A 20700-nucleotide genomic window follows, 5' to 3' on the forward strand; every position below is an offset into this window, starting at 1 on the left:
GTCCGCTACATATTGCTTGATAGGTATCTAAAACAGTATAAAAGTATCCGTGTATCAGAAATGAACAGTACTCTTTCTGTATATTTCTGATACACGGATACTTTTAAGCATGTATTGAAAATAAACAGGACAGTTTTATCAAAGGTTGCCAGTGGCAACGAGTAGAACTGGGATGTAAGGAATTTTAAAAATAATAATTTGTTTTCTTTGAAATCTTATTACATTCCGACTATAATAAATGTTTCTAAGCATCTTTATTCTAGGCAGTTTTATTCACTATATTATATTTCGTACTACCCCCTTAAAGAGTATTGTATGACGGTGGACGGGTGATGGAAATATATACCCACCACATTAAAATTTAAGCTTATATATAAATCAAAGAAAGAAATTGCTAAACATAAATGAAATGTATGAAAACTACAATGATTCTGTAGCAACAATAATACAACTACTGTATTTTGGACATTGTATTAAAATATAACAAAAAGCTTATCACTGACAATGTAATACACAAATAGAAATCAGACATACGAATAACTTTTTGTATAGCAATCTAATTTAAAGTCGAAGTGAAACTCCTTTAGTCTGCTAAATTATATTCAGACATACTGAAACACAATGAAAATGCAACACTGAGTTGACGGGAAATGTGATTTGATACATGTAGATTGGACATTTACCGACACAAGAAACCCCACAGAGGACATAACAACTTTAGGCATGTGAGTTAAAAGTCAAAAGCCAGTAAAATGTCCACGGGGTCCATAAGGCCGCCTGACGCGTATTCTGGCAACGAACAGTGTGTCAGCATTGGTGAACCCATGTGTGGTGGGCTTCTCACAGTAGCAGTAGTACGGGAATTTGGTTATCTTGCCAGGTGGAAAGGACCAGCCAGACTCACAGTGGTAGTGTGATGGCACCAAAACCTTGGGGGCGACGGCTCTTGTACTCATTTCTGCACCATAAAATCGGGATTTTCAACATGCGCATTCTATCAAACTCATACTTTAGTGTTTATGAAAATTGGTCTGTGATTCGTTTTTGCGATCCCGAAAACACGATTCTTACGTGTTATCGTCGTGATCTGGTGCTGTCTCAAATGAGATCTACAATAATCTATTTATAAAAGTATAGCGCTTTCATTGTCATTGGGTCTCAGTAAAAATTATTTCCGCATGTTTCATAGAAAAGTAATGAAAAAAGAAGAACCCCAATTCCAATGTACACACAATTTTGACAAATTCATTATAACTGTTGTTTGGAAGAACAGACAAACTTGGATGTCTGGAGGAAAATAATAATGTTTTATTTTGTAAATTAAAACAAAATACTTTCATTTATACATGTAACTGAATGCCAATATATACAAGAATATAACAGACAAGCTGTAGTGCATGAATTTCAAAAGCTTGTACACTGAAATGACAAAGAGTTACATAATGAGTTATTTATAATTCATTTACATATCCTATTTACTCAGTTCTACTTCTCAAATAAAATTGAGCACTTGGAAAAATAAATTTCATTTCTTGCATTATTGTTTTCTTTAATTGTAATCTAACACTGTAAGTTCACAAACAAACAGACGAAAGTTGAGATGTCATAATTTCTTGTCCAAAAAAATATCTCTTAAAGGAATAAAAGCCATCGAAAATAAAGTAATAAATATAAATTTCATTTCTCAGTCAAAATAGTAATCATCTTTAATTCTTTTACATAGGCAAATGGCAAAAATCATTCCTAATATCTGAAAAATACAACAATAAAATTGTTATTCCATGATACATTATTGATTAATAGGTGGAAAGGGGAATAAATCTGTAAGACTTGTGGCGGTAAATAGAATACTGCGTACTAATACATTAAATCACATGTAAGCGTTTGCCATAGTTTACCAAAGAATACAATGTGCTGTGAGGGTTACAAGAACGGTACCACATAAAACTTCGATGGTGAAGTATAGACGAAGAACGTTTTTCTTAGCTCCTAACCCGCACGCACCCACACATTTAAACCAAATGAGCGTGTCTGTTGCTTATCACCCAATAATACATTCTACAGTAGATATCGCTTGTGTGATAAATTTCATATTCTACTGCGATACCTCCTTAGGAGATATCGCTTTACATGAATTTGATTGGTCAATCAAAAAGGAACTACTTTTTTTTATTTTCAAAGAACAGTTCAATTCTTATTAAAAATAACTTCTTTCTTATTAAAAAAAGGAACTATTTTTATTTAATTGACTTTCATGGAAACACTGCGTCAATATAAAGGACTCTGGAATGGTTGAATTGCTGTCAAAAAATGATATATCACTACGCTGTAATGTAATCAGGTTCAGTAAAAGTGAAATCTATAGCAAAGAATTATATTTATTTGTGCATGCAAGAAAGGATTGAGTGATAAATAAAATCTCCTACTCGTCTTTTTTGATATCAAAAAAGACTCGTAGGAGATTCTCTATTTATCCATGCTCGTTTGAAATGAAAGTATCTTAGTATCGCCTCACTCAGGCCAAATAAACCATGTCCGTTCTGAATTGCCCACCAGTCCCTACCCCGTACAGAAAATGTTTTGTCATTAACGATAAAACATGCCATTTTGTTTTTCAATTTTATGACTGATTGCTTTATACGAATAATCTTTTGTTTATCAACTCTTCACGTCGGTTAAAATTTCTTTACTTTAATTGAATATGCAATCACAATGTTATTAGTATTAGTAGTATCAGTAGTATTAGTAGTAGCAATGTTGGTATTGGTATTAGAAGCAGTAGTATTATTATTAGTAGTAGTAATGTAACAGGATACATTCATGTAGAAAATACAGAAATGCAACAACTCACCATGGCGACGCCAATCCCAACTCCAATACCACCAACTATCTGTGCATTCCGAGAGATGAAGTTATAAAAGGCAGTGTAACATCCCTGTAATAATTTATAAAAAAAAACAATGTCTGATCAGATATATTTGCTTAAAACCAGTGGACACCATGGATTATTTGTTAGAGATTTGTTATCATAGACGAATAATCATTGGTCTACAATACAGTAAATTATACATCCCGGTAGATTATGGTTGTCTACTGACAGAGAACCTTTCACCGACAAATCTATATCTATATAACGGTTATTTATTTTCTTTAAAGATAAATTATGTAAGATTTAGATAAAGAGCTGACCATTTTTGCTTCAATAGCTCAAAAATAGATAATGAAAATGAAAATATTGAAATTACTTCATTCTCAGCCAAGTTATCATTGTTTGTAGTTTTGACAAGATGTGTGCATTGTGGTAACCAGGGCACTGGTAGATTCGAGACTTAGCCGCGCATTCCCATTTTTAAATTAAATTTTTAAATGGCGAACCGATCTAATCTAGTTAAAATTTAAAGTATCCGATGCCACCGAGAGTTGATTATGGTCTTGTTTTGTTAATAAATGTCTAATTAATAGTTTATACAACATTTCATGCCCAAAGAAAGACCTGCAATAGGCAGATTTAGCTCTTGGATAATGTATATTTAAGTTATTGATGGGGGTCACTGTGTGAGATGTAGCATTAATACACATAGCTATGTAACCATGAAGAGACTGTCGACGACAAATAATTCTTGCTGTGGCCAGTGGCTGATCTATATATTTGGAACCCCGAAGCTCGAAATGGTATCGGGGTCCTTTGCGACAATCATCGATGTCTAGGACTAATTAACGACTGTTACCTTTTTCCTATTCGGTTGTTGAGCTGTTGACTATATTCTATACTAAATTAATTCCTAAATCCTGTTTCTACCTGGCCCGTAAACACCCATATTCTATGTAGTAACTGTCCCGCCATTACCGTTAAACTAAACATTTTAAGTGATGTGACATAAAGTCGCATTTGTGACCCCTTCGAGTTTAAGGGCCCTGAATTTTAAGCTTCATTAGTTTCAGGCCTTTATATTTATATTCGCTTAATATTCTCAATGGCCCACACTGAGTTTCATTTTTTAATACAATTTCCACGACATATAAAATTGCATCCACTATCATCTAGGGGAATTCTTAAAGCGCCAGTCTCGATTATATTTTGGAGAATTAAACTACTTAATTTTGTGTTAAAAGCCCTTAAAATCCTCTACTCAATATATGTGATACGTTTTCAAACACCATAAACAAGTCAGTCTTCATCTGGAAATGGAGACCGGTGTCCGAAGCTGTAGTATACGGTATCTGGATAAAACCAGGCTTTTATTTGATAAAAATAACGTGTAGGTGAAATTAACCTTTCGTTATCAAGAACAGTACATTTTGACGTTCACGTTCAAACGATTCAATATTTTGAGCTGAAATTTTGAGGCAAAGTAAATACACCATTCCTCTATATTTTGCGCTTAAATTTCATACGTACACGTTCTTTCATTTCTAAGACTTTGTTCAAATCGGGATAGTCCCTTTATAATCTCATTAAAATATTATTTCGCCAAGTTAGCTCAGTAAATCAAATATGTAATATATAAGACTTTATCCAGGACAGTAATTATATCAACATTGTGTAACACATTGACATTGTGTAATATATTGACATACCTCTGTAAAAAGTTGGTCATTTTCCATATCGGCAAAGACAGGTGGGCCTATAGCAGGTATGATGTGTTTCTCAATTCTGGCCTGACATTTTGTTACATTTAGATCCATCTGACTTACACAACAACTCTCTGGCACAAACCTCTTCATGTTATCTACAAATAATAACATAATTTTACATATATTTATGTTTGTTGGTTTACCGGAACTATCCACATACTCTCGTTATGTGACATAGCGAATCGTACAAGCAAAGTGATTGCCTGATTGTCTGGGTGTAATCCATTTCATTTGGTGTTGGCTTGTTGTTTTTTTTTAAATTCTCCACATAATAGTCAGCATTACTCGCACAGCATTTGGTCTTATCGCCAAGATTTCGTCATTTGTAATCTACCTGGCGCAGTTTAAAACTATATGCAATCAGGGCCCGTAACTGTGAAAAAAATTTCGACCATAAAAAAATAGATATACATTATCCGTCAATTTTACAGCACCCCTGAGAACAGTCCCCGCCCCCCTCGTTGCTCTGAGCTAGTTACCACGCGGTATGCAATATCCATCATCAGAAACAAACGAAGGACACTTTCTTTGGGGTTTTCATTTTCTTCCAGAATGTTTCAGACTTGACTCCTTATTACACCTTTACGTGCAAGTCTACTATCAGATTCTGACCTATAAGAATATTTGATTGATTATATTCATGAACATTAAATGACTCAAATTTAAGAACTAGTTTTCCCATTATTTTGAGTAAAATATAATAATCAGCTCCCAGATTATAGGAAGGAATGGTGTAAATCTAATTAAATGGAAACCACGCGATAACAACGGTAAATATATAGAAGTAATTGATCTCTATAACCCCTCAGTACCTCCTAACTATTCCACATCCACAACTTTACTTCCAATAAGGCCCCGGGACATGCTCATTATATAATTTACGGACTTGGCGCTAACAGATCATAGAGCTAAAACCAGACTATGGAACCATTGAATCCTCTTGGTTGAGAAATTATTACTAAACAGAATATTGGTAGTTTACATATTGACCAAGTTTTCTAATGCCCACTCCTGGTAGTGAAGCGAACTTTATTCCATTATTCCATTTGTTGATAGTGATGAATGCCCACGACTATATCCACACGTCTGCTCGTCAATAATTCCCGCCAATTTTAATTAAGGACCTTCGAGCTGGGACAAGGCTTACATTCTTCTCGGTATCTTGCCTGAAGATCTTAAATACAAGCCAGAATAAATGACTTTAGTGATCTGGTCATGAACCATATTTTCTAGTCTACTATACGTGACAATAACCATATAATGGAAACGAGAAGACATCAATGCATGTGATCTGACGACTCTATAACTAGTCCATTTAAGATTGGTTGTCTGAAAAGACGAAAATAATATCTGATACATACCCAGACTCGTGCAAATAAATCACATGTTTTGATCATCAGATTTGATTAATTTCCATAAATGAATCTACCCATACAGTCGCCCAATATTTTATAAAAATCAGTCTCGATATTTTCCTAAACAAACATCATGTAACAAAAGAATTCAGCATCATGCTGGCTAAGCCTAAGATTTGGTAACATCGTTAGACAAGAAAATGCTCTTTTATATATCAGTTATACACGGTAAACCCTTTACAGGGGAAATAAGTCTTGATCATAAAACTAGACTATAGGAACACATTTCGCGCCAAAAGATAAATACATTGTCTTAAAGTTTACCAGAAGGTATGTTCCCGTCCAAAGGCAAAACCTAGTAACTTACTTTTTTTTATTTTGAAAAGACAAAGGAAAACCTATTGAATGACGATTAAACATCAGTTTATTCAAAGATATCTAATTACTGCATGAAATATACACACATGATTGCACAATTATCACCTATAGTAGACATTATGAATTTCCGTTGGATTTTGGCGGGAAAATGAGTTTAGCTGTAGCAAATTCAGATGAATGTCACAAATTTACCAAGGTAAAACCTAGTATGAAAGCTAACATAAAAGGCCAATTCTATTATTCCTTTCCCTCGGTTAGTCCATACCATTATGTAGTTAAGATAAATGTAAAGAAAATTTTCTCAGAAACTACTGGGTGTGCTAATAGTCGATTCCTTTGGTACAGTGTTAAAAACTTGTAGAGAGGTATCATAATTAATAATACAAAAATTGTTTTGACCCCCCGACGCCCCTAAACCCCATGTACATACCCCCTGAATATGGGTACCCCTAAATTAGCCAAATAAACAGTTTTTCTGTCATTTCACCACTAACAAGTTTATTTAGAATGCCTTCCACAGGTTCATACATAGGTTTTCTTGGTCAGCAAGCCTATATATGACATTGAAAATGACCCGCGACAATCCAATATGGTGGCAATCCAATATGGAGGCCAAAATGGCACCGCAAATATGTATTTTTTGCCTTTCGACCAAACATAGTTTTGTAATATGTCGACTACTATGTTTTCAAGGGCGTAGAATCCGAATTTGTGGTGATTTCAAACAAAAAAGAAACCACTAACAACATATTTATCATGAAATCCTTATACGGCATTTAGTAACTGAACATATGATATAAAACACAAATTTATATGGAAAGCAATCACTGGGTTTATTTCACACTACGTTTCAACAAGTTCCTCTTGTCGTTCTCAAGTAAGTAATGACAGTGTAATGGCAAGAAATCAAATTATATACAACAAGGTAACAAAAAACAATAACTAATATGAAACCATCAAAGGGCTAAAAAAAAGTACAATAATAACATTACCAAATAAACATAGAGGATATTGATTAAACAATTAATTAAAAATTACTATGTGAATCCATCACAGGGCTGACAAACATAGTCGTAATAACAATATGAACATCAAAGATATTGATTAAGGATTAATTAATTAAGATTTGAATCCATCCAAGGGGTAATAAACAGAGCAGTAATAACATTACAAAATGGACATGAAAGTTATTAATTAAGGATTAATTAAGATATCATAACTCCTTGGGAGAAAAAATCCCTCGTCTCTATTTAGTTCAGGTTTAAATCTCTTGATTTGGATGGCTTCTTGTAGTTTTCTGGATTTCTTATTATGAAGATGTTTGTTTAATACTTGGACTCCAGAGTAGTTGACTTGGTGGCGTTTGTTCAGTTTCAAGTGTTCATAAACAGCGGATTTGTTGTCTGTGCTTCTCGATTGATGTTGTTTCAACCTCTTAACTAGTGGACATTTAGTTTCACCGATGTATTTCTTGGAACAGGAACACGTAATTTGATACACACAGCCCTTGGGTTGTTTACCTGTTGAGGATTCCGTCTTTCCATTGGCACCAAGGATATCTTTTATGGTTTTACCAGTTTTGAAGAAGACTTTGATACCGGCTTCCTTGAGGATCCTTCTTATCTTGTAAGATATATTTCCTTGGAATGGTACTGAAATGGCTATCGGGAGATCTTCTTTAGGGGGTCGGGCACTGTGTCTGTTGTTGGTGGTTGATGTAATGATTTTCTCAACGAGCTCACTGGGGTACTGATTTAGATTAATAAAGACATTCTTAATATGGTTTAACTCCTCTTTTAGGTGGTCATCACTGCAAATGTTGAGGGTCCGGTGGGTGAGGGTGGCGATGATCCCCTTTTTTGTTTCGAGTGGGTGGTTGGAATGAAAATTTAGGTATTGGTCTGTCTGTGTGGGTTTCCTATAGACACTGGTTTTAATGTTTCCATCTTCTCTCTTCACCAGCACATCTAGAAAGGGTATGGCTGCGTTAACTTCCTTTTCCATCGTGAACTTAATTCTTTGGTGTTGCTTGTTCAAGTGTTCCAGTAAAGAATTTGGATCATCCGATGCTTTAATCATTACAAAAGTGTCGTCGACTCTTCTGTACCAACATACGGGTTGGATAGGTGATGTTTTAAGAGCATTAACTTCAAACGATGTCATGTAAATTTCTGTTAAAAGTGGAGACAGTGGTGAGCCCATTGGTAGACCATATACCTGTTCGTATACATCATCACCCCTTGTGAAGTAGGTTGACTCTACACATTCCTTAACTAATGCTATTATACTATCAGTTTTAAGGTTGGTATCTAATTTGGTGGATGAATGATTGATTCTCTCTCTTAGAATGGTAAGCATCTCATCTCTTGGGACATTTGTGAAAAGATCAACTACATCATAGGAAACTAATTGGCCCGGGTTTGTAATATTTCTAATTTTGTCGCAAAATTCTTTTGAGTTGCTGATAAAAGAGCTGGCTGATTTCCCTAACGGTGGTAACAAATTGGTGAGAAACTGGGCTAAATTATAGAAAACGGAATCCCTTGAGCAGACGAGCAGACGGGCTTTCATTGGCGTTTTGTGGATCTTCATCGTAGCTCTAGAGTAGGGAGGCTGTGAGTGAATTGGACGTAATTGGTACAACTGCTGAGAAGAGATTTGATTAAGCTGGTTTAATTCTTTGAGGTGTTCATGCAGTTTTTTTTTCCAGTGTGGCTGTAGGATCCTTCCTCAGTTTCCTGTACATCTTCGTGTCAGATAGCACCCTGGCGACTGTGTCTTTATATTCTGTGGTATCCATTAAGACCGTTGCCTTCCCTTTATCAGCCTGGACAATGGTTATAGATTTATCCTGACGCAATTCATCCAGGGCTTCTCTCTGCGATTTGGTGACGTTGTGTCTTTGGGACTTGGTTCCTGATAGTAGGCTGATGATCTGGTGACGAAGAGAGTCAATGTGTCCACTTGGTGCAAGTTGCCGCAACCCTTTCTCCACTCCTGTTATGAAATCATCATGGTTTTTCGGTCTAGAGGTAGGTACGAATTTCAGGCCTTTGGAGAGGAGATCTATTTGTTCATCTGACAGATGTCGACTGCTCAGGTTTACCACTGTTTTAGTGAGGAATTCAGTCTTTTGGTTTTGGTCCTTGTAATTAGAGGCATGAGTTATCTTCTTCTTCTTAAGGGCTTCATACTTTTTGGTTTGTCTGGATTTGATAGTTTCTTCAATCTTTAGGTTGGCTTTAGTTTGGATGGTTCGATATTCTTTAAAATCTGATGGGGATAAGATACCTTTAAGTTTTGTATGCTGCTTTTCAATCTCAATGTAAATCCTATGCTTTTGGTTTCTGTAATGTTGTATCCTTTCTCGAAGGAGACTGATGGAGGCTTTGCGTAGAATTTGTTGCTGATTTCGTTTTCACTGGTGTTTTTAGTATAAGTCCTTTGGGTATTATTCCTCTATTCCTGCATCGCATCAGAAAAGTCACGTTATTGCTAACTTGTAAGTATCTATTCTCAATCTTACTGATTACACTGATACATTTAACTGCCTCGTCTCCATATTGACGTCTGATGAAATCCTTATACGGCATTTAGTAACTGAACATATGATATAAAACACAAATTTATATGGAAAGCAATCACTGGGTTTATTTCACACTACGTTTCAACAAGTTCCTCTTGTCGTTCTCAAGTAAGTAATGACAGTGTAATGGCAAGAAATCAAATTATATACAACAAGGTAACAAAAAACAATAACTAATATGAAACCATCAAAGGGCTAAAAAAGTACAATAATAACATTACCAAATAAACATAGAGGATATTGATTAAACAATTAATTAAAAATTACTATGTGAATCCATCACAGGGCTGACAAACAGAGTCGTAATAACAATATGAACATCAAAGATATTGATTAAGGATTAATTAATTAAGTTTTGAATCCAACCAATGGGTAATAAACAGAGCAGTAATAACATTATAAAATGGACATGAAAGTTATTAATTAAGGATTAATTAAGATATCATAACTCCTTGGGAGAAATAATCCCTCGTCTCTATTTAGTTCAGGTTTAAATCTCTTGATTTGGATGGCTTCTTGTAGTTTTCTGGATTTCTTATTATGAAGATGTTTGTTTAATACTTGGACTTCAGAGTAGTTGACTTGGTGGCGTTTGTTGTTTCAGGTGTTCATAAACAGCGGATTTGTTGTCTGTGCTTCTCGATTGATGTTGTTTCAACCTCTTAACTACTGGGCATTTAGTTTCACCGATGTATTTCTTGGAACAGGAACACGTGATTTGATACACACAGCCCTTGGGTTGTTTACCTGTTGAGGATTCCGTCTTTCCATTAGCACCAAGGATATCTTTTATGGTTTTACCAGTTTTGAAGACGACTTTGATACCGGCTTCCTTGAGGATCCTTCTTATCTTGTAAGATATATTTCCTTGGAATGGTACTGAAATGGCTATCGGGAGATCTTCTTTAGGGGGTCGGGCATTGTTTCTGTTGTTGATGGTTGATGTAATGATTTTCTCAACGAGCTCACTGGGGTACTGATTTAGATTAATAAAGACATTCTTAATATGGTTTAACTCCTCTTTTAGGTGGTCATCACTGCAAATGTTGAGGGTCCGGTGGGTGAGGGTGGCGATGATCCCCTTTTTTGTTTCGAGTGGGTGGTTGGAATGAAAATTTAGGTATTGGTCTGTCTGTGTGGGTTTCTTCTCTCTTCACCAGCACATCTAGAAAGGGTATGGCTGCGTTAACTTCCTTTTCCATCGTGAACTTAATTCTTGGGTGTTGCTTGTTCAAGTGTTCCAGTAAAGAATTTGGATCATCCGATGCTTTAATCATTACAAAAGTGTCGTCGACTAGATCAACTACATCATAGGAAACTAATTGGCCCGGGTTTGTAATATTTCTAATTTTGTCGCAAAATTCTTTTGAGTTGCTGATAAACGAGCTGGCTGATTTCCCTAACGGTGATAACAAATTGGTGAGAAACTGGGCTAAATTATAGAAAACGGAATCCCTTGAGCAGACGAGCAGACGGGCTTTCATTGGCGTTTTGTGGATCTTCATCGTAGCTCTAGAGTAGGGAGGCTGTGAGTGAATTGGACGTAATTGGTACAACTGCTGAGAAGAGATTTGATTAAGCTGGTTTAATTCTTTGAGGTGTTCATGCAGTTTTTTTTCCAGTGTGGCTGTAGGATCCTTCCTCAGTTTCCTGTACATCTTCGTGTCAGATAGCACCCTGGCGACTGTGTCTTTATATTCTGTGGTATCCATTAAGACCGTTGCTTTCCCTTTATCAGCCTGGACAATGGTTATAGATTTATGCTGACGCAATTCATCCAGGGCTTCTCTCTGCGATTTGGTGACGTTGTGTCTTTGGGACTTGGTTCCTGATAGTAGGCTGATGATCTGGTGACGATAAGAGTCAATGTGTTCACTTGATTTCTTGCCATTACACTGTCATTACTTACTTGAGAACGACAAGAGGAACTTGTTGAAACGTAATGTGAAATAAACCCAGTGATTGCTTTCCATATAAATTTGTGTTTTATATCATATTTATCATTTGGTGAAATATTCATCAATTCGAATATGATTACATAATATCATTATTTTGGCTTTAAAGTTAAAGGACAATATTGGTGTCAGTCATAATTACATATGTGATAGAACTGGTTAAATACATTCCAAATATAATTTTAACACAGAGATCATTGCTACGGGAGATGTGTAACAAGCACGTGAAGAAAAGGGAAGTGACGCCAAACATGACAAACACGAGTTATCCTTCTATGTATCTGACTGATGTAACGAGCGATAACAGACAAACGATCGAATTTCATTTCACTGATAATTCCGCTGAAGTTGAAAAGTTATTATATGGGACGGTGAGAGGGTATCTCACAGTTCAGAAATAGAATTGGCTGTCACTAGATAAGGGAAAACGAGAAAAATAGAAAAATCCCGTGCATTCCCCCGTTTTTATTCATTCTGTTCTTAATAAAAACGTGATAATGCACGGACTTTTTCTAATTTGTTCGTTATCTTTTATCTAATGACAGCCAATTCTTTTTTTGAATTGTCAGATATCCTCTCACCGTCTCATATAATAGCTTTTCATCTTCAACTGAATTATCAGTGAAATGAAATTCGATCGCGTGTCTGTTATCGCTCGTTGCTTCAATCAGTTATATAGTAGGATAACTCGTGTTTGTCATCACTTCCCGTTTCTTCACGTGCTTGTTACACATCTCCTGTAGCAATGATCTCAAAGTTATATTTGGGATGTATTTAACCAGTTCCATCACATATTTTATAATGACTGACACCAATATTGCCCTTTAAGTTATCTCGGACTGAATTCAAATCACTCATCGTTACATCTGCTTTACAATTATGATTGCTTACGTAAGCCTTCAGATTGGCCACATAAACAGATGCTGGCAACTGTTTATGGTCCTTTAAAAAACGGAATCTGTCACTTTGTTAGCCTAGTTTAGGTACTGATAAGGCTGTATCTCGAGCATATCTTACTTTGATATAATCAAATGATTGTTTCGCCTGTTGTCACAGAATAAGTTTGCTTTTTCCTTGACACTTAGACCCTGTTGCTGCAAAAGCTTCTGTTTCTCGTCCCAAGTTTTCATTACAGCAGGAATTTCATACTTAGCGATTTTAATATATCCTCGGAAGGTACCATACCAGAAGATTGTCATTCGATCAAGTCCTGGGATCTGGCTTGCAATTGCACAGTGGATGCACATTTCAAATTTTTAGCGCATCGTTACATTATCTGATTGCAGGACCCAAATTCAAATATCTCACCCTTCTGGCGTTGAAAACCGGCAGCTAGTTTAAGTAGTAACATAGTGAGGACCATTTCACCTCTGAGCTTGTGCCTTCAATTGCTCTGCAAAGTGACTCTCACATATCTTGGCTGTACTTTCTTTGATCGAAACGTTCTTGAGAAATAAAGCTAAATGCAGGCTGTTTGAATCAGATATTGCTCTGTCAGGAATGGACGCAGAAAAGCCTATAGTGCTCCAATACACAATCTAGATTCGGAATGGGCAATGGGTTTCACAAACTATGAATTCAAGCAGCGAGGCGCTAATTATTTGAAATGTGCATTCACTATGCAATTGCAAGCCAGATCCCAGGACTTGATCGAATAACAATCTTCTGGTATGGTACCTTCCAACGATATAGTAATATCGCTAAGTATGAAATTCCTGCAGTAAAGAAAACGTGGGACGAGAAACAGAAGCTTTTGCAGCAACAGGGTCTAACTGTCAAGGAAATAGCAATCTTATTCCTTGACAAAAGGCGAAACAATCATTTGATTAAACTGAAATAAAGGGTAGTCCTTTCACAAATGAAAAAATGTTGATGAACTTTTGAAAAGTGATTAGACATAGGAGGACAAGCAAAAGCATCTGTATATCCATATAAGTACCTAAACAAAGTAACATTTTCCGTTTATTAAAGGACAATAAAACAAATTGCCAGCATCTATTTATGGGGCCAATTTGAAGGCCTGCCTAAGCAATCTCAGTTGTAAAACAGATGTAACGATGAGTGATTTGAATTCAGTCCGAGATAGCTTAACTTTGCCAAAATAATGATATTATGTAATCGTATTTGAATTGATGAATATTTTAACACATGCTAAATATGTTGTTTGTGGTTTCTTTTTTGTTCGAAATCACCACAAATTCGGATTCTACGCCCTTGAAAACATATTACAAGACTATGTTTGGTCAAAAAGCACAAAATACATATTTGAGGCGCCATTTTGGCCGCCATATTGAATTTCCGCCATATTGGATTCTTGTGGATCATTTTCAATATCATATTCTGACTCGCAGACCACAAAAATTTATATTTGAGCCTGTGAAAGGCATTCTAAACAAACTTGTTAGTGGTGAAATGGCAGAAAAACTGATATTTTGGCTAATTTGAGGTACCCCATTTTGAGGGGGTATGTATATGGGGGTCAGGGGTGTCCGGGGTCAAATGTTTTTCTGTATTATGGATTTTGATACCCCTCCACATATTTTAAGCACCGTACCGCTTGGCTTCCAGAATATTTGTTAAGTAACACACACCCCTATTACCACTAATCAGAATTTGAAACAATGGGTATAGTGGGTTGCCATCTTTGTTTCTACATGGTTCGAGCCATCTGATTGGTTCATTTTTGACTTATTAGGTTTTTTCTGTGGCAGACTAGACAAATGAAGAAAGTTGCTAGGGTTTGCGATGGGTGTAGCTGCTTACTTATACACGAGATTGCAATATCCAGTACATCAACATGAAGCACATAACCTGGTAACTCCAAATCTGGTCCCAATTCAGTTTTGATGAACAATTGAGTTATTAGGTTTTGCCTTCTTTGAACGGGAGTATGTAGGACAAACGAATAGTACATAATATTATGGTAATATTCTGCACATAAAATATTTTTTTTAGCTCACTACCAAGAACTGAGGGTCCATTTGAAGGAAATTCGTCAGTTGAAGAGGTTTATCAAATGGTTATCCCATATTCGGAATCAATATGCCTAAAAGGTTTTAAGTTGTGCCAACTGGGCTTCCATACCATTCGTCAATAATGTATCCTAATAAAACAGGGTATTAATCAAAGACGTTTTGCGTGGTTTGGGCTGTCGGTAACAGAGCATACCTGTCAATAATGATTAACGATAGACACGGTTGTATCTTAGTAAACAAACCCTCAACATAGTTACACTATCCCAGTACTTAGAAATATCTAATGCCATATCTATGCTGGCTTAAAGTCAAAGGAACGCCCATAACCTATAGCTTTATACTGGGAATAATGTGCAACCGAATGTTGGAGTACTGATTCAGAGGGTGGTACTGGAATCTGTCACACATCCCGTCCTATTCGATATTCAATTAACATGTCTTTTGGACCTGGATATAGGATGCGATTTATTTGTTATGCACCGAATTACTGTGTGAGACCTCAAAATAATAATAATAACAATAATTGGGTTTTGAACACACGACCCAATTAATTTGGACGGCTCACACAGAAAATTGTATTCATATAAAACTCCACGCCAACATTATTATCGTTTATAGACAAACTACTTCATATTCTCTAACATGTATTAAAATCACACCAATCGTTAATCACATATCGATTTATCTTTCTCTTATAGCGTGCTCCATTAACTCCATTTCATATTATTCTCACAAGAACTGAACCAATAAAGAAGTGATTATAAAATATAGAAATATTACATAGAGGACTCTAAGAGTTCAGTATATCAGGCAGAAAGGGCTGCATTACTAAGTGCAAAGTATTAAAACGCCTTTAAGTACTTTCATACACGTTTTAGATATTAAGAGTGTGAATCGATAATAGCAGTTTTAAATACCACATGATTGTAAGTGTTTAATTGGGTGATATTTTTATTGTGATTTTATTGATTAGTTAAATTTATAATATGTTTAAAGACAACGGAATCAGTTTCTGTGTGTCGATGTGAGAGTACTTCATGGTTCTAAACCTAATATCTAATTACCGTGTAAACATATTTCACTAGAAAATAAATATGATTAGTGGATATTTCTAGGGTTTATAAATTGGATTACCTGTTTGGTTTCTGAACCATTCTGTATTTTCTTTATAATAGGCCCAGGAACTGGTAGAATTAATGTCACCATCAACACCACAACACTGGAACTGAAAGTTGACAATCTAATTGTGTCATATTGATATCTTCCATCAGTTTCACATCTCAATTTCGACTCAAAGATTGGAATAAAATCCCGTGGAAAACCAAGATTTAAGTTAGCTCGTAAGGGTTTAACGGGCCAATCCCGATAATATTTTGGAGAATAAAACAGCTTTATTTTGCATTAAAATCCTTTAAACTAACTCAATATATGTGATACGTTTTCAAATAACGTAAACCCGTTAGTCGTCATCTGGAAATGGAGACCGGTGTCCCAAGATGTATTATGCGGTGTCCGGATAAAACCAGACTTTTATTTTATAAAAATAATGTGTAGGTAAAATTTACCTTTCGTTATAAAGTGCAGCACATGGGTCATTCACTGTATAGACCACTAAAGGAACGGGAATCGATTATCAGGTCACCCAACGAAAGAAAAAAGCAGTTTGACGTTCACGTCCAAACGACTCAATATTTTGAGCCCGAAATTTGAGACAGGGTAAAATACACCATTCTCTATATTTTGGCGTCTAAATTTCATACGTACTCAGACTTTTATTTTTCAGACTCTGTTCAAATCGGGATAGTCCCTTTAAAGAGACAAATATTTTTAATTTCAAGGACTATGATCGTGGCCTGTGCATGCCATCCTCATTACACGATTCCCGAAATGACATGTGCATGTGCAAGCTAAATTTAAATGATAACTTACTATTTTTTGCATAGAATTCCATGCCTCTGTGACAGATTCCTGTCCATCTAAACCATAGGACGAATTTAATGATCGATATAGTTCTTTTATAGTGTATTCACCTATCTAAAACACACCATCATAACATTTAAATCTGTACCCAATAGTAATCCATTCATGTAATCAAAAATACAGAAAAGAAAGAGGGGACTTAAACGGCTCGTTAACATAACCCATGTTTTGTTTTGAGGTTTACAGTGTCCCTGTTTTATAGTCAATGGTAACGTGTGTAAGTATCTACCTTACTTTGAGCTTGAATTTTCGTCTAATTCGAAAGACTACACATAAATAGAAGTTAATATAAAACATACCAACCACCCTTCCCCAGAATAAACTTTTCAGATTATACCAATACGTCTTAGCATAAACACATCATAAAATAATAAATAATATCCTGTTCAAATTGCCAAATTGGGTTACGAAATGTGATTATCTAAATACATAAAATACGTAAAGTTGTTACATACCTGGTCTTTGAAAGCATAAACTACAGTGCCGCCAACTATTAGACCCAAAAACATTAACAACAGTAATGCGAAAAACTGAAACCAGAATACAAGACATATTACATGTGCATTTATTCCATAAAGGAGTAGAAGGAGTGTGTTATTAGCTGCATATACAATGCTAAAGTGGGCATGACAATTCCTTGACATTGGTGTATCAAACATTTATAGCAGGGCCGGATCCAGGTTATCACTTTTGGAAGATGGGAGATGAGAGATGAGGGAGGGGGGCGGGGTGCTAACTTTAGCATGATTGTCACCAAATAAAGTGTCTCCCGATACACCATTTAATAAAATTTATTTTAAATTATACCCAGAAAGTTGTATTCCTATCATGTTAATTTACTTACTGAGACGAGCATACATTTTACTTCCTTCAAGGCTCCGCAACAACCGAGGAAAGAAAGAACAATGACAACACCGCCAGTTATAATAAGAACTAATGATAATGTGGAATATAAATAGCTTCCTAATATAGATGATACTCGTGATAATCCAGTTTGACTGGTCCTTGTATATATTCCTAATCCCAATAACCCACAACCTGTAATCTGAAATATATAAGGATAACATTAGAATAAGTTGAATATAATCAGATCATCAGATTTTATTAATTTCCATAAATGGATATAACATATAGCATCCGGAAAAGTCACCAAATATTTTGTAAGATAGGTTGCCAGGCAACAAAACATACGCCCACAGCAGCTAAATCGTCCGATCTGTCGTCAAGGGTTGTCGCATATTTATTCCTTTGTAGGTAATTGGGGGCCTTTACAGGGCAGTTCCATACAGATCAGATTATAATTTTTGTCGTTTGAGGGTTTACAAGGTTCTACAAACTGAAACAAGGGTCTCAACTCTGGAAGTAATCTACAGAAATTGATGAAATTTGACAGGCTTTTTCGTTTTACTAATTTAAATAATGCATATATATTTCATACAGATCACATGATCACTTTTGTCATTCAAACGTTCACAATCGCCATAACTCTAGAAATTATTGACAGAAATTGCTGAAATTCAATAGACCTGTTTCACAAATTTAAATGATGCATATAAATTTTATACATATCAGATGATAACTTTCATCAATCGAGCATTAACAAGGTTTAACAAAGTGAAACAAGGACAATAACTCTAGAAGCAATTATTGTAAATTGCTGAAATTCAATGGGCTTTTTCCTTTCACTAATTTAAATCATGCATATAAATTTCACAAAGATCGGGTGATAATTTTTTGCGTTAGAGCGTTCACAAGGATCAATAAAGTGAAACAAGGGTCATAACTCTAGACGTAATCTACAGAAATTGTTGAAATTTGACAGGCTTTTTCATTTTACAAATTTAAATGGTGCATATAAATTTCATACATATCGGATGATAACTTTCATCAATCGGGCATTATCAAGGTTGAACAAAGTGTGAAACAAGGGCAATAACTCTAGACGTAATAAACGGAAATTGTTGAAATTCAATAGGCGTCTTCGTTTCAGTAATCTAAATAATGCATAAAAATTTCACGAAGATCGGATGATAACTTTTGGCGTTAGAGCGTTCACAAGGTTCAATAAAGTGAAACAAGGGGCATAACTCTAGACGTAATAAACGGAAATTGCTGAAATTCAATAGGCTTCTTCGTTTCACTAATTTAAATAATGCAAATAAATTTCAGAAAGATCGGATGATAACTTTTGGAGTTAGAGCGTTCACAAGGTTCAATAAAGTGAAACAAGGGCCATAACTCTAGACGTAATAACAAAATTGTTGAAATTCAATAGGCTTCTTCGTTTCACTAACTTAAATATTGCATATAAATTTCACAAAGATCGTATTTTAACTTTTGGCATTAGATCGTACACAAGGTTCAACAAAGTGAAACAAGGGCCATAACTCTAGACGTAATAAACGGAAATTATTGAAATTAAATATGATTCTTCATCTCACTAATGTAAACAACATATATCAATTTTAAAACAATTGGATGATAACTTTTGGCGTTAGAGCGTTCACAAGAAATTGTGGACGATGGAGGGATGGACCGACGGACGGACGGATGGGGGCGACGGCAATATACGTCCATATTTCATAGTGGGCGTATAAAAAATCAGCCTCGATATTTTCCCAGACAAACATCATGCAATAAAAGAACTGAGCATAAGGGCTAAGTCTAAAATGCTATTTTATATACTAGTTATGCGCGGTAAAACATTTACAGGGGAAATAAGTATTGATCATAAAACTCATCCTCGGTACCCCCAGTGGTCTCACTCTGTGCTACTCCACTCTACCCTAGGTTAATCTATGGGGTAATCACACATTCAATTATCTGTCCTTGATCGTAGCTCGAGTCTGCGAAGCAATCAAAAAATGATAACAAACCGATCTTAGCCGCATCATTTACGTTCACAATAATCCTCGTTCTTTTGTCGAAACAAATGGGTCGATGTCCATTGTAACCTAATTACTAAAAAGAGACTATACTTTCAATTTATGTTATTTGTCAATGACTCGGGTTAGCTATATAAATCACGTGATTTCATTGCAGTCACGGTCGTCCAGCGAATTTCTTATAGCGTGCCAGCTTTATTTCTTTCTTTTTTTTTATAAACAATATTTTATTCAGGATGTCTGAATGGGATTGGGGAACATGCTTAGCCTATGTAAAACCCCTCTCCCTAGATAATATACATACATAATATTAAAACAAAGGAACAAAATGGGTGTATATACACAGTTAAAATGGCAAACACATACATAAATATATGTAAATACATATATGATGAGGCGGATGGCAATATACAATATATATTAAAGGTTACATCATCACGTAAATTTAAAACTAATATTGTAAATTAAAACAATTAATGAGCAAGATTAAAATCTGTTTGACATGTGAATAAACTTGTGGACTTGATTAAAAATATTGATTAAAAACATCGGTACAGTGTTTTGTGGATCCGAACAAGAGATAGTTAATGCTTTTATGATCGTATTGTAATTTGTCTATGGTTTCCCTTCGTGCATTTGAATGTAAGAAGCATTGCAAGAGGTAGTAATGAGGATCTTCAAAAATGTGACCAGCGCATCTTTGCTTTAGTGTGTTACGTTCAATTTGATCGGGAGACGTGTTCGTCGATGTCAACGTCAACCGACAATACTGCAAGAATTGACCGTGGCACTGCAAGAGGAGTGGGTCAGATTGCCCCAAATCGTCATTGGACGGTTGATTAAGCGCATGCCACGACGAACTGCTGAATGTCTGAGGATTGCCGGAGCAATTGCTCATTATTAAGACAAAAATCAAAAACGTCCATTTTCACTTTGACTGTGTATCTCTTT

General features: G+C 35.5%; 1 protein-coding gene across 7 annotated transcripts in view; it reads right to left on the bottom strand.

Annotated features, from left to right (window-relative positions):
* Positions 1–253: 253 nt before the first annotated feature.
* Positions 254–20700, bottom strand: part of LOC126828395 (tetraspanin-4) — a 222763-nt gene continuing 202316 nt past the window's right edge. For 6 of the 7 annotated variants that reach the window (XM_050558183.2, XM_050558178.2, XM_050558184.2 and 3 more), the window contains 7 exons: positions 17709–17909; positions 17320–17394; positions 16814–16918; positions 16019–16124; positions 4579–4730; positions 2852–2935; positions 254–1750 (listed from right to left, as the gene is read on the bottom strand). In XM_050558183.2, the coding sequence (XP_050414140.1) occupies positions 1685–1750; positions 2852–2935; positions 4579–4730; positions 16019–16124; positions 16814–16918; positions 17320–17394; positions 17709–17909 (789 nt within the window). In that variant the 3' untranslated portion in view covers positions 254–1684. The remainder of the gene's footprint in view (positions 1751–2851; positions 2936–4578; positions 4731–16018; positions 16125–16813; positions 16919–17319; positions 17395–17708; positions 17910–20700) is intronic. The other variant, XM_050558179.2, reaches the window with a different exon arrangement.

This window comes from Patella vulgata, chromosome 7 (genome assembly GCF_932274485.2).
Source record: "Patella vulgata chromosome 7, xgPatVulg1.2, whole genome shotgun sequence".
Taxonomy (NCBI): Eukaryota; Metazoa; Mollusca; class Gastropoda; family Patellidae; genus Patella; species Patella vulgata.